A 14,557-nucleotide genomic window follows, 5' to 3' on the forward strand; every position below is an offset into this window, starting at 1 on the left:
GCACCGACCACAGTCCTGTGCTGGGTCATACGCATGCGCACCAGCACCACTACCTACATAATTAGAGCCGGAGTAACCTGTTAATGAATAAATAATACGCAGAGGATGCTCAGCTGCGTTAAAACACTAAACATGTGGCTGAGCGCAGCTCCGCAGAGTAAACCTGGAGTTCCAGGTCTGCCTGATGATGCTGGTTAGGACGGAGCCCCTGGAAAACTGTGATACAGAAAGATTAACTCTTAATTCTTTAGTTTCCTGTGTCACAGAAAGTAGTTCTGTGATTAAATCAGCAGCTGGATCATTTAAATGCTGGTCCAGATTACCTGGGTTGACTCCTACAGTCTAGACTTTATGAAACATGTGGGAAATGCAGGATTTTTACATTTATTAGAAGGAGAGAGATGGTTTACACAGAAAGACATGAAGTCATGGCAGCTTGGAGACTCTGAAGGTTAGAAAGATTTATTGAAACGTGATAAATAGGAAGGAGGATCTTCTGGTTGGACACCAAGGAGGAGAAGTAAGTTTATTGTTTGTGAGATGAGGGGAGATACATTCACAGGTGGAGGTGGATCCTTACTGCTGGTGGTGATGGAGGAGCTCCAGGAGTTTGGCAGACAGTGCTTCAGAATGGTTTTGTAATGCCGTCTGTTTGTTTGCTTCCATCCAGGAAATGACGAGCGTTGGAGGGCGGACAGGCAGGTGAGCGATGTGAGCGGCTGGTATCAGCAGGACGGGAGGAGAGGAGGGCTGATCCAGGTTCTGCTGGAGGCTCCTTCCTGTTGAAAAATAGGTTTTTGCTGTCCACTGTCGCCACGTGCATGATTAGGAGGAGGCATATCCACTCATGTCTGGCTCCTAAACGGCCTTGAGAGGACATCTGGTGCTAATTGGCTCTTTATTAATAAACTATATTAGAAAACTGACACTGTTCAGTCGGAGCATTTACAAAGCAAACCTGCTTGAAGGATTTATTTAAAAAAATTAAAATAAAAAGTTGAAGGTGTGAGTTTCTTTACCTATAGAAGCTAATATCACCTGAAATAATCTATTAGGCAAAAGTCTTCTTGAACATTAATCTCTTTTTTTATTTCTAAGCTGCCAGACTTTATTTCAACTATTTAAAGCTTGGGTCAGCGATTTCTCCGGAAGTTTTCCCAAGCCCCTTTTTGAATAACTGTGCAAGCACAAGACCGTCTTTTCTGCTACCTTCCACTCCTCAGGGGGATCACGTTTTAAAAATCTCCTAAATCTACTCTGGTCTTATTTCTTTCTACTCAGGCCTTCCTCTCCTTCTCATAAATATGAACGTAGTTCACTTCTTGCGACTCTCAGCCAAAGTCTACGGTGAGAGCAGCTACAATGAACAGCTAACACCGAAGCTGACTAAGCTAACAGCTAAGCTAACTTCTAAGCTAACCGCTAAGCTAACCAGATACATAAACACTTGAAGTGCGCAGCCAGCAAGCAGAAACTAGGAAGGAACGAGCGCGTCAGACCATGTGGAACAATCAATAGCTAAGATGATTTTCCAGAACTTGAGGGACAGAGGAGGTTAGGTATAAAATGTCTGTAGGGGACAGCAGAACCAGGATTCTGACCAATTGGTTACAGGCCTGCAGCTCCCACAAAAAACAATATTTTAACTTCCTTTTTCTAAATACATAATGTATTTACTACATTCAGAATGGAAGGACAATTTACCCAGAATTACAAAAAGTGCTTCTGAACAGGATTACCAAATAGTTTTAAATGGTCTTTATCAGACTCAGACTTTCCAAAGAGCTTTTATTTTGACTTTTTCCACCCAGTTTTAGTCCACTATCAGAATATTTTTTTATCTTATACTCATTTCACAGAACATCCACATCTATATTTGTAGTAAAGGTGACTGTTTAGTGGACAGAATTAAATGTTTTTAAATACAACGTGCTGAGTCACAGAGACTTTTTACATGTTGGATCCTGATATTTCTGCACTGTTAGTTGATTCTGCAGATTTGTTCTGCTTGTATCTGAATAATAAAATAGAAACATAGACAGGTGTTGCCTATCGTGACTTTTATGTCTAGATTAAAACAGAAAATACATTTGTTTCAGGAAGTTAATCGGTCAATTTGAGTTAAAAGTTAAAGTAACTTTTAGAATCCAATTAGCAAATTGGTTTTGGTCCTTTTTCATGTTTACCTTTTAAGCGTTTTCAATTTTTCTGTAATTCTTTGAATTGTTGATGAAGATAAAACCGGTTTAAAGATGGAAAATAGGATTTTAGCTTCAAATGACGCCAAGTACACGAGAAACGAGGACAAACACAGTTTCCACCTTTCCCCATTTAATGAGAAGAAAACAAGCACAACAACCCTTTCCCCCTTTTCTTCATATAACTATTTATATTAACCCTAACCACAATTTAAGATCAAACTGTTTTTGTCACTTTGTTTTATTCTAAGCCTGCAGAATTTTGCTGAAACGGAAACAATCAGAGAGGCTCATGGGTATAAAATGAGTGAACCATCCAAAGAGAAGTTCGGATAGCTGCTGAATCCCCAAAGGTTTGCAGTATTTCAGGAGAACATGGCAACCTGGCAGGTGAGACGTTTACCTGCGGTCACGTGACACGGGCAGGGCAGCGGGTCAGTAATCGGATGATCCTCCATGTTTGAACCGACAGGTGAGCCAAACACCACCTGCAGCGGAGGATCCTTGCTGCGTCACCTAATCTGCAGCTGCGCAGCCAGGCAGGATCACCGGAAACAGGGGCGCGGCCCTTCAAAATAAAATGTATTTTTTATATAAAAATGTGTTTAAAGGAGAAGAGCTGTTCAGATGATGTGAAATTAAACTGTCAACGATACAAAAACTGATGTGAAATGAAGGACGCAGAAAAATGACACAAGATTAAATAAATAAGTAATTGTAGAAACTTTATTTCTTTGTTGAAAACAGAACAGTGTGAATATTTATTTATAGCTGCCACTGTTTGGATGTTTGCTGTTTTAAGTCTAATAGAGCAATATGCTCATATTTTACCCCGTTTTACCAACTAAATCCATCTTGATCTTAGAGGTTTTCTTTTTCCCCCAAAGGAGAACAAAAAACATTATTACCATCTACCATAGAAAGTACTCCTGGGTCAATGTGAGCTTCTGAGCTTTCTGTGTCTCTGCTCTGTCTTCTCTAAGCCCCAGTGGGTGGAGGCAGATGAGCGTTCACACTGAGCCTGGTTCTGGTTCTGCTGGAGGTTCTCCTCCCTGTTAAAGGGGAGTTTTCCTCTCCACTGTCGCTTCATGCATGCTCAGTATGAGGGATTGCTGCAAAGCCATCAACAATGCAGACGACTGTCCACTGTGGCTCTACGCTCTTTCAGGAGGAGTGAATGCTGCTTGGAGAGACTTGATGCAACCTGCTGGGTTTCCTTAGAGAGGAAACTTTCTCACCAACCTGGAGGATCTGATGGAAGCTGACTTTGGAAAGAGGCTTGAGATGACATGTTTCATGAATTGGTGCTATATAATTAAAATTTAAATGTATTGAAACGCTTTTATTTTGAAAGTCTGGCAAAAGGCCTTCACCTGTTCTGTTGGACTTGACAGTGGCGTTGCCAGGTAGCCAGCTCCATAGCAACCAGGTCAAGAAGTTGACAGATTTGTTTATTTTTGTTAGATTGAAGCGGAGATGCTGAGGCGCGTGAAGATGAGGCGTCTATCCTGCGCACTGAGGGTTGGATGCAAACAAATTTTTTGTGATTAAAAATGCCTTCGACGATGATCGTGAAGCCCAGAGCAGCGGAGGCGTCGAGGAAAAGCAAACCGGTGAGGCCGACAGCCCGCGGCGGCGCAGACGGCGAGCTTCCAGCCGCCACGGCGCGTAAAAGCCGCGCGTCAAGCTGTTCCCGCTGCGCGCAGCCGCGAGACAAGAGCCTGAGGGGCCCCACGGCGACCACAGGGACCCAGGGGGCCAAACCGAGCTGCGACAGGAGAGCGAGGTCCACGTCCGCCGCCCCCAAACCAACAGGAACCAAACCCGCGGATAGGAGCGCCAGAACCGAGCCGGAGCGCCGGAGGGCCACCAGCTCTGTGAGGGGACCCGATGCCAACCCGAAACCCCGGGACACCGGCGGGGGTCCGGGTCTGAAGGAGCTGCGCTGCTCCAGGGCTGAGGGGAAGGCTCCGATCCAGAGGTGAGACCAACCTTTGGCCTCATTTAGAATAATGTCTGATTAAATGTTCGGCTGCTAACTAATCAGATTCATCAAGGCGTCAGGTAGTCCACATAAAGCTCACTAAGCGTTAACATTTCCTTTTTCTACACGTATTAATGAAATGCACTTTATTGTTGCCTCTGGGTTGGGTTGCAGGATAATTTACTTATTATTATTTAAATAAAGTTGTCCTAACAGGGAGACCTGAATAATTTTATGAAAAGCTTATTTATTCTGATCATTTTACCAGATTCTCATTAGAGACTAAATTAATTATAAACTGTGCTAAGACAACAATCTGTTGTTTATAGAGCAATTCAGGAATGGAACAAATTACCTAAAAGCATTACCAATTCAAAAAGCACACTTTATTTTAAAAACACTTAAATCTAACGCCGAATGTAAGTTTAAATTCAGGTTTATGTATGTAATTTATGTAATGTCAGATTATGTGCATATCATATGTTAATGTCAATTTGAACAACTTTGTATTCCTTCAACTGGACTCCAGGAAGATTAATAACCACTACGGTGGAAACTAACATCCTAATAAATTAAAAAAAATGGTAAAAAATCTAATTTTATTCTTACAAAACAATTTTAATCCTTCACCAAAGTAGACGAGTTCATATTTAAAAATGTTGCTTATAAAATTAACAAATAACTCAAAGATCAGATCAGGTCAATCCATCAGATTTTTATATCTTCTATTCATTAAATGTGTCAGAAACGTTAGAACTACTGACATTTTTACTTTATAAATACGTCAACCAATAGCATCTTTTTTAATGCTATTTTTTCTTACTTTTTATAAAATTCAGAAAAGGAGCTTTAAATTATAAACCTTCTAAACCTGTTTTCTGTTAGATTAAAAAGTCATACCTCCATGAATCATCCTGCAGCATATTTTCTTTTTTATTTGATATGCATTTAAAAAATGAATAAATAATAATAATAATAATAATAATAATAATAATAATAATAATAATAATATAATAAATACACTAGTCAGAACTCAAAGCAAATCAGAAATCAGTATCGTCCTGTAAATATTTCAGATAAAACATCAGAAAAGTACAAAATATATCCATATTTAATGGATTTAGCATCCTGGCACTAAGTTTTTCCTTAATTTGCCTTTAATCATGTTTCTTTTGAGTTTATATTAATGTGATTGGTCAATGATCGTCCTGCTTATATTCATAATTAATGTCATTAATAGTCAGAGGAAGCTTCTAGGTTCCTCTTTCTGTTCACCTCAAATGTTCAGTCAGCAGAAATATTTATATCTCATTCTCGGCCTTTAGTGCTGAAATATATTTCTGTTTTTGTAAAACATATATGTGGTTTATATCTTCAGATCCTTGAGCAGACTATATTTCAGAGCCCTGGTTTAACGTAGAGAACGTCCATAAGCCGTCTCTGTGTTTGGGTACGGAAACTTCTCCGAGCTTCCTGCTGTGAAAGGCCGGTCTGAAAATATCCCGCCGGCCGCTGCGGCCTGAGGCCATCTGCTCCAGAAGCTTAATCCCCAGAAGTTTCACCGCCACCACAGGCCTGCAGCGCCGCCAGGCCGTGTCCACCAGTTTGGTTCCTGCAGAACCTCTGCAGCAGAACCTCTGCAGCAGAACCTCTGCAGGAAGAACCTCTGCAGCAGAACCTCTGCAGCAGAACCTCTGCAGGAAGAACCTCTGCAGCAGAACCTCTGCAGCAGAACCTCTGCAGCAGAACCTCTGCAGCAGAACCTCTGCAGGAAGAACCGGTTATCCTGGATGAGCCACAGATCTGTGGAACGATGTTCTCTGCAGCTTCTGCCGTCAGAGAATCAGGCTGTGCAGATGGAAGGCGATGATTTCAGGAGGAGCATGAAGAGTCGGTCCAGAAGGAACCGGAGGAACCGGAAGGAACCGGAACCTCTGACCGGTGGAGGTTCCTGCATGAAGGACGGTTTCAGTACCGCCTCCACCTCCTGAAGCTGTTTGAAGAGAATCTACATCACCAGGAACCTGCAGGAGACGTAGCGTAGTGTATTTGATTAGCTTATCTCAGAGGTGAAACTCCTACATTGATTAAATCACATAGACGGAATATTTTCAGCTTTTATTGTTGTAATTCTGATGATTATGGCAGACAGAAAAAAAATAAAAACATTTAGAGTCTCAGAAAGTCTGAATATTGGATCAGAGCAATAAAAGGATGTTTTAACCAGAAATGTCCGGTTCTGATCGGTTCTCTGCTCCCGGTACCGGGTCTGGGCTCCTTCTGCATGAATTCCTGTATCAGTGCAGCGCTGCATGGAGGAGGTCCGCCTGTGGTTCTACTGAGGTTCTGGAAGTCCAGGTTGCTCTGATAGCTGCTCCAGATCCTCTGAAAGCTGCTGGTTCATCTTTTCCTGCCACACGTCTTCCTTCCACTCAACTTTCCAGGAACACAAAGCGACTCAGAACTCTGGAGAACCTGCAGCTTCTCTGAAGGGTTAATGTCGGTCTGCCGCTGTTGATGACCGTCTCATTAAAGGGCCGGCTGCTCCTGTGTAGATGATACTTTTTATTTCATAATTTCATTTCAGTTCACATATAAATATAAAAAACTGCACAGTAACATAAAGTAGCACCTTAGGTCCAGTTTATACAGTTTATCTGCTAAAATAAAGTTAATATCTGGGTGAGTTACACTTTAAACTCATCATTCTGCATCACTTCTTCTCTTTTTGGGTTGTTTTATTGTGTTGTAGGAAAACTGACATCTAGTGGCAGGATGCTGTTACTACACAGTAAACAAATCAACATTTGCTACAGGAGGCACAGTTTTAGTCACTTTATAAACTTTAAAAGGATATATGCTTGTACTTTATGACATGATGTGCCTTTCTTGGCTCTGGAGGGCCGGATAAATTGCCTTGATGGGCCGGATTTGGCCCGCGGGCCTCGAGTTTAACACCTGGTATAGAGGCTCAGGAATCTCTGCAGGTGTTAATTAGCTTATTTGGATGGTTCTAATATTTAACCTTTCTACAAAATTCACATTTTCCACACTCTTAGTTTTGGGTTTCCATTCTCAGTAAACTAACTCAAAGCTACAAGAACTAAAGGCCTGAAATCTTTAACTCTACATGTGATGAAACTATATAATGTCTCCAACAGGTTTCGGGAACTGTGGTCCCAGTTTTTAAAGCTTACGCTTTAAAGAGCTTCACACAAACTGAATATTTAAATGTCCGCAGTTCAAAAGTAGATATATTTTTAAAATAAACGTATACATTAAATTTTTGTTTTAAATAAGCACATAGCCAAATTTGACCTGATTCTAAATAGAAGATCTAACTTTATCCATTTGATTTGCTTTGTATTTGTAGAAGAAACATTTATTTACACAGATTAGGCTAATTTAAAGTTCCTGGATATGAATCTTGAATAAACTGGAATTCCCTTCACTGTATTTCTCTAAATTACTCAAGAAATTAAAACTTCTTCCAATTTCTCAATATTAAATTACTCTTCAGTAAGTTCAGTTTTTCTGTCCTCTTTTTTTTCCATTTTTTTATGTTTTTTGAACATGTAGCATCTAAAAGGAATAAAAGTAGAAGAAAGAAAAGAAGACAATAAGAAAAACGGTGATGTAAAAATAACTGGTGCACAAATTCAAGTATAAACTCACAGTGATCGCTGCTTCGTCACCAGACACACGTTCACTGGTCTGTTATCGGTCACAAGAAAAAACATCTTATTAATGTGCAGCAAGGATATATTTTCCTTTGACACATCATATTTATATATAAGCAACAGAACTACTACCAATAAAAGCAACTCCACTGCTAACAATAATAGTGTTTTAAGTATGATTTCTATTCAGAATCCACTTTTTATCGCGTGATTTAAACTGTTTAAATCTTATTCTAATGGCTGTTTGATATTAATTCAAACCATCTTCTGTTTGCTGCTTGTTTTTGGCTTTGAACGTAATTATTGCTGTTTGTGGATCGACTATAATCATTGTGATTGTAGAACTTGTGGATTATTGTTCTCCAGCTACCCCGGCTGGTTAATTATTGTAAATCAGAGAATCTTTTGCTCTCACATTCTTCTTCTGTGCAGCACTGAGGAACACTGAGTATGTATTTATATTTATTAATTGATCAAACTGCTGGCTGCGCTGAGATGTCTTTAAATAAACCTAATATGTTATTAAAACTGTCAGATATTTCATTCATGTTGTACTTTTCCATGTCTTTATAAATTAAAATATTGCCATATTTTAATTTATTTGTGGTATTTTTTTATAATACTATTTAGGATGCCCCATATTATGTTTATTTTCCTCTAATATTTAACATCATGAGAGATTCAGGAGACATTTTGTTCTGGGTCGTTTTGTGAAGACAATGATGAATGTTGGAAGGTTTATACTTTGTTTTGGTGTTTTTTGGCAAAATGTTAAAATCTGATCTGAATAAAACCCGAAATGACCATAAATTAAAATGTTTCTGAGATAAACTAAGCAGCATCTCTCTGTGTTTCAGTCACAAAGCGTTCACCGTCATCCCGCCGAACCCAAAGAAACGAAGAGAAATCCAGAAAAGTGAGTTTCCATGTTTGTTTCTCCTGAAATTAAAGCAGCTGAAGGTGAATGATGTCAGGTGATGTGTGGCGTCTGATTGGCTGAGCAGAGGCGGAGGCGGAGCTGGCCGCTCTGGAGGAGCTGCGCCTGAGCAGGGCCATGGCCTACGTGTCCATCGACCCCAGCAGCGTCGGTGAGACACCTGAACGCCTCGCGCACGGTGCGTTCACGGCCTCCTCCCTGACTGTGTGTGTGCTGCGTTCACAGGCGGCTGCATGAGTCTGCAGGAAGTGCGGCTGAAGCAGCAGCAGGAAATGATGCAAGCAAAGAGGAAGCAGAAACAGGTGCAACTTCCTGGGAGGGAGGAGAGTCATGTACCATCATCAGCGCTTCACTTTGTCTGTTCCCTTTTAAATATGGCAGATATGCATAAAAATAACCGCAGAGAAAATAAACCTTCAAACTGGAATTGTAGCTTTAAATATTACTAATCTGTCATAATTTTTGTGTTTTTATTCTCACGTTGTTCCTTGTTTATTTATTTTAAATAGATGCAAACACTCATTATATTAACCTTAGACTTTTTCACTGTAAAAGTTTAAGCAGAATTTTAAGAATATTACTAAAAGGTTTCATTTTTTCATAGATTTTATGTTATTTTATTGTTGAAACGGAACAAAGGTAGATCAGCCTAACTAAAACTATTATTTGATAAATCTGAACAAAGAATGTGTTTTTTTGTCACTAATCTATCATAATTTTTGTGTTTTTATTCTAGTGTTGCTCCGTCAATATTGTTTTATAATCCTGGTTAAAGTTCTTGAATACATCATTAATTCTTTAATTTCTTAAATGCAGACAATTTTAACTGCACTTTTATTATTTACTTTAAATATATTAAAACACTTATATTAACCTTAGATTTTTTTCACTATAAAAGTTTAATCAGAATTTTAGGAATATTAGTAAATAGTTTTTATTTTTTCATAGATTTTCATGTTATTTTATTTTATTGTTAAAACAGAACAAAGGTAGATCAGCCTTATTAAGACAATTATTCAATAATTTTTTTGGTCACTAATCATAATTTTATTGTTTCTCATTATATTAACCTTAGATTTTTTAAGCAGAATTTTAGAACTATTAGTAAATTGATTTTTTTTTTTTTATATAAATGTTCATGTTGTTTTATTGTGAAAACATAACAAAGCTAGATCAGCCTAATTAAGACAATTATTCAATAAATATGAACAAAAAATAAAATTCATTTAATTAGAAAAAAGCAAATTTCTCAAAATTGAGCAACAAAATAAAATAAATGTTATATTACACGTTAGATGCTGGATTAATAAATAACTTTATAATCTGTTATAAGTAATTGCTTGAATATCTATTTTAAATCTACCTTGGTTTTATTCAGCTCATGTTTTTAATTGATTCGTCGGCTGTTTTATCTGCTGCTGCCTGCAGAGCAGACGGTCACTTCCTGTCCTGCCTGTGGTTTCAGGTGAGGAAGCAGCTGATGGAGGAAACACCTGTCCCGGCCAGGTGACCCCGCCTTCTCCTGGTCTCACCTGGCAGCTCAGCTCCTGCTGAACACAACCTTCCTGACACGGCGAAGCCGGAGCTGCTCCACCGTCTCCATCCTCTGCGCACAAATGTTCGTTTTAGTCTTTAAATGATTTATCAGAGCCGCTCTTCCTTCTGGGTTTAATTAATTGTTAACAACTCCTGGATGCACAATTTTCTGTTTATTTTGGACTATTTTTTTCTGACACACAGAAGGTCAGAATTAATCATACAGACTCAAATATATACATACACCCCCACCAGTGTGTAATTAAATGTTTTTAAGCAAGCTGCATCTCAGCCACACACGTTCTGCATCATTCTGGCTGCTGATTGGACCACAGCTGGCAGAACTGATGGAGTTCATTTAAACTGGTTGATTTCCTGACACTGACCTGGATTCTACTCCTTCGCTGGCGGTGAAACGTCCCTTAGCATGATGCTGCCACCACCGTGCTTCACACGGCAGCCAAAGAGCTCCATCCTTCCTGTCTGACCCTAAAAGTTTTCTCTAGATGTTTGGATGTTCCACCTCAGCAGCTGTGGGTTTCTGCAGAGCTCCAAGGTGTTGATATAGGACAAGGATCATCAACCATTACCATCCAAAGAGCCATTATTACCCTGAGTCCAGCTAAATAAAACTCCTTTAGAGCCGCTAATGTTCCATGACCTTTGGAAAAATCACAACGTATCTTTTTATTTTATTTTTTACAGGTATATTCTACAGGAAATGTGTTGCCATTTTTAAAGAACCAGTTTTATTTCTATTTTTAGATTGCAAAATAAAGAAAATCTTTGCAAAAATAGGTTGCCCTAGGTTTCCGCTAGGGCTATGGATGTTTATCTGTGGAAAGTGATGTTTAAACAATAAAAAAAACACGCTGTTTCCAACCAAACAATAATAAAAACGTTCCATTGTGGTGTGGAAATTCAATGCAATTGTTCCATTAGAAAAAGTTAAACTTGTGTTATTATATCTATATTAAAATAACATATGGTTAGTCATCATTTAGCCAAAGTTGCTAAGAGCCATTGTGGTTCTGAAGGTTGCAGACCTCTGATTTAGGAGCAGGTGGTTCTGGTTTGGCGTCTTCTCGGTCCGTCGTGACGTAAAACTGCCTGGTGGACGGTGACGGATCTGCCGGCATCTTCCTGCTGGCTCCTGTTTGCTTTTCTTTCCTCTCAGGTGGACCGTTTGGGTCAGGTAGTTGAAACTGGGTCAGAATCGGGTTTTTACGGCAGGAAAATAACTAAACTCAAACAAAAAAAGGAGTTTTCTAAAAGCCAAATATGCTCTAATAATTCAACAAACTTAAATGAACTCTACAGATTCAGCCAGGAAACGGGCTCAGGTATCAGAATCTCACTGAAAGATGCAAAGATGTGATTTCTCTGCAACCTGCCAGGCAGCGTTGAACCAAAAACCAGACGTGGTTCATGGAGGATCAGACAAAACCATTTAACTTGTGCGCTCAATTCTTGTTATTAGTAACAATTTAAAGTCCACGTTAAATAATTGGTCCAAAGGGATGGGTGAAATAAAAACATTAAAAGCCTGTGATGGTGGGGGTTTAAACTGGATACATTAAATTACGCATTTTAGCAGTAAACCCTGTAATAACTGGTGTGTATACCATTCTACAGGTGGCATAGGTTAGGGACATTCTAAAACGCTTAACGTGAAAAACGCTTAACGTGAAAAAGCTTAACGTGGCTTAAGGTAGGAAAACAACGAGGAATCATCACCAAATTTCGCATGGCCATATCTTGTCATGAAGACTTAAGCCTGTCAAAAAGAATAAACCGAAATCCAACGATTATAGAAGATATCTCACATTAACGTTTTCTTCTTCATTGGTGCCTATGGCTAGAAAAAGGCTTAACGTGATTTAATGTACCTAATCAACGATCAATGATCACCAAATTTCTCTTTCATATTGTGTTCGATATTTTTATAGTTTTATGTGCTTATGAAGAGCAATATGAGAAATTTGGTGATGATTCCTCGTTGTTTTCCTACCTTAAGCCACGTTAAGCTTTTTCACGTTAAGCGTTTTAGAACGTCCCCATAGGTTATGTTTTGCAAGAATATGTCCTCGGTATTTTGTGTTTGCATATAAATCTATGTTATTTAGAGTTAATAAAGCTCATCAAAGGTGAAATAAAATGTCATTTTTATTCATTGAATGGACAGAAACTGTTTGAATGGGTTCGTTGGACCATTTGAAACCAAAGTGCTCTAAAGGCTGAGCGTACCGAACAAGTAAAGTCAGAAATAACTAAAGACCTAATGCATGAAAACGTCCATCCATGCATCTATTGTCTGCTTGGAAATACAAACAAACTCCATGCAGGAACAACCCGGGCTGGGATTTAAACCAGGGACCTTTTTAATGCAAGGCAACATATGAAACACGAACGCCCACCTATGCTGCAGAGAATTTAAAATTCTTCTTCTAACGTATAAAGCCCTTAATAATCAAGCTCCATCATATATCAGAGCTCTGATTACCCCGTATGTTCCTAACAGAGCACTTCGCTCTCAGACTGCAGGTCTGCTGGTGGTTCCTAGAGTCTCTAAAAGTAGAATGGGAGGCAGATCCTTTAGCTATCAGGCTCCTCTCCTGTGGAACCAACTCCCAGTTTTGGTCCCTGAGGCAGACACCCCGTCTACTTTTTGGACTAATCTTAAAACTTTCCTTTGTGACAAAGCTTCTAGTCAGAGTGGCTCATGTTACCCTGAGCTATCTCTATAGTTATGCTGCTATAGGCTTAGGCTGCTGGAGAACATCAGGGTCTATTTCTCTCTCTGCTGAGTTCTCCTACTGCTCTCCAATCTGCATTGTTTGTTGTTATTTCAGCTGTTATTTCTCTGTCATTTTTCTCTTCATAGAAGGTACACCTGGTCTGGCATTCTGTAAGCTGTGACATCATCAGGGGAGGCAGATCATCCTCTATTACCATCTAACATAGAAAGTACTCCTGGGTCAATGTGAGCTTCTGAGCTTTCTGTGTCTCTGCTCTGTCTTCTCTACCATAGAAAGTACTCCTGGGTCAATGTGAGCTTCTGTGCTTTCTGTGTCTCTGCTCTGTCTTCTCTAACATAGAAAGTACTCCTGGGTCAATGTGAGCTTCTGAGCTTTCTGTGTCTCTGCTCTGTCTTCTCTAACATAGAAAGTACTCCTGGGTCAATGTGAGCTTCTGAGCTTTCTGTGTCTCTGCTCTGTCTTCTCTAAGCCCCAGTGGGTGGAGGCAGATGAGCGTTCACACTGAGCCTGGTTCTGGTTCTGCTGGAGGTTCTCCTCCAGCAGAACCAGAACCAGTCTGACTTTGGAAAGAGCCTTGAGGTGACGTGTGCTGTGAATTGGTGCTATAGAAATAAAATTGAATTGAATTGAAAAATGTATGTATTGATGGATGGAAGATTAACCAGAGCAAATTTAAAAAATAAAATAACAGATATAATTTAATTTTAGTTTATCTGGAGAAAAACATTTTTAAATCTAAGTTAAGCATGATTAGTTTAAATACTTTAATACTCGTACAGACCAGTGATCTCTATTTATTCCCTGGATGCTGATTGGCCGTTGGTAGAACACATCGCTGTGAAACCACCAGCCGCCATATTGGTACTCCCTCATTTCCTTCAGTAACTAGGGAATACGTGCGCTACAGCATCCAATGGTTTTCTCATGTTCGGGGAGGCTTAAGACTTTTAAATGCCATATACTTTTATGCTATGTCTGTGCATTAGCTTTCACATCTGACATAGATTTACAATACAGATAAATTAATGAACCAATTTTCTACACTAGAAAAATCACATGCATTTGCAAAATACACAGTCAAGTGTAAATCTATACATTACATACACAGCGTGTGTATGCACACACACATCTCTGCAATATAATAATTATAATAATAATAATAATGTTGAAAGTAACAGTAAACAAATGACCAAAAATATCTTCAATTATGTAATGATATACAGAATTGCGGTTCTAGTTGAGAATTTGCATATACCATACATACATGTATATATGCACATTCTGCACCCATTATTTCATCCGTGCAGCATCACTGTGTGGAAATCTACCAAATCAATATACGTGTGTGTGTGTGTGTATATATATATATATATATATATATATATATATATATATATATATATATATATATATATATATATATATATATAAACATGCAAAATATTTCAGCACTTGACTTTCTC

The 14,557-nt window shown here is 39.0% G+C and overlaps 1 protein-coding gene and 1 long non-coding RNA gene across 5 annotated transcripts; both read left to right on the forward strand.

The window, feature by feature from the left end:
• The first annotated feature begins 3,547 nt into the window (after window positions 1-3,547).
• LOC118556167 lies at window positions 3,548-11,930 on the forward strand. 4 transcript variants are annotated; one of them, XR_004927519.1, is made up of 5 exons: window positions 3,550-4,179; window positions 8,720-8,778; window positions 8,867-8,946; window positions 9,025-9,101; window positions 10,265-10,385. XR_004927519.1 is itself a non-coding variant. In XM_036125717.1 (5 exons), exons 1-5 carry the CDS (start codon window positions 3,752-3,754, stop codon window positions 10,307-10,309), a joined length of 693 nt encoding a protein of 230 aa, XP_035981610.1. In that variant the 5' UTR covers window positions 3,558-3,751; the 3' UTR covers window positions 10,310-11,930. The 4 variants fall into 4 exon arrangements, 3 of the variants coding, with proteins under 3 accessions (XP_035981611.1, XP_035981612.1, XP_035981610.1); XM_036125717.1 differs by having other exon boundaries at window positions 3,558-4,179; window positions 8,867-8,950; window positions 10,265-11,930; XM_036125718.1 differs by lacking the exon at window positions 9,025-9,101 and having other exon boundaries at window positions 3,548-4,179; window positions 8,867-8,977; window positions 10,265-11,930.
• Window positions 11,931-11,933: 3 nt separating this feature from the next.
• Window positions 11,934-12,488, forward strand: LOC118556956. The gene is made up of 2 exons (XR_004927520.1): window positions 11,934-11,979; window positions 12,399-12,488. It is a non-coding gene; the product is annotated as an uncharacterized LOC118556956 (long non-coding RNA).
• Window positions 12,489-14,557: the final 2,069 nt, after the last annotated feature.

Source organism: Fundulus heteroclitus, chromosome 21 (assembly GCF_011125445.2).
Source record: "Fundulus heteroclitus isolate FHET01 chromosome 21, MU-UCD_Fhet_4.1, whole genome shotgun sequence".
In the NCBI taxonomy this organism is placed as follows: Eukaryota; Metazoa; Chordata; class Actinopteri; order Cyprinodontiformes; family Fundulidae; genus Fundulus; species Fundulus heteroclitus.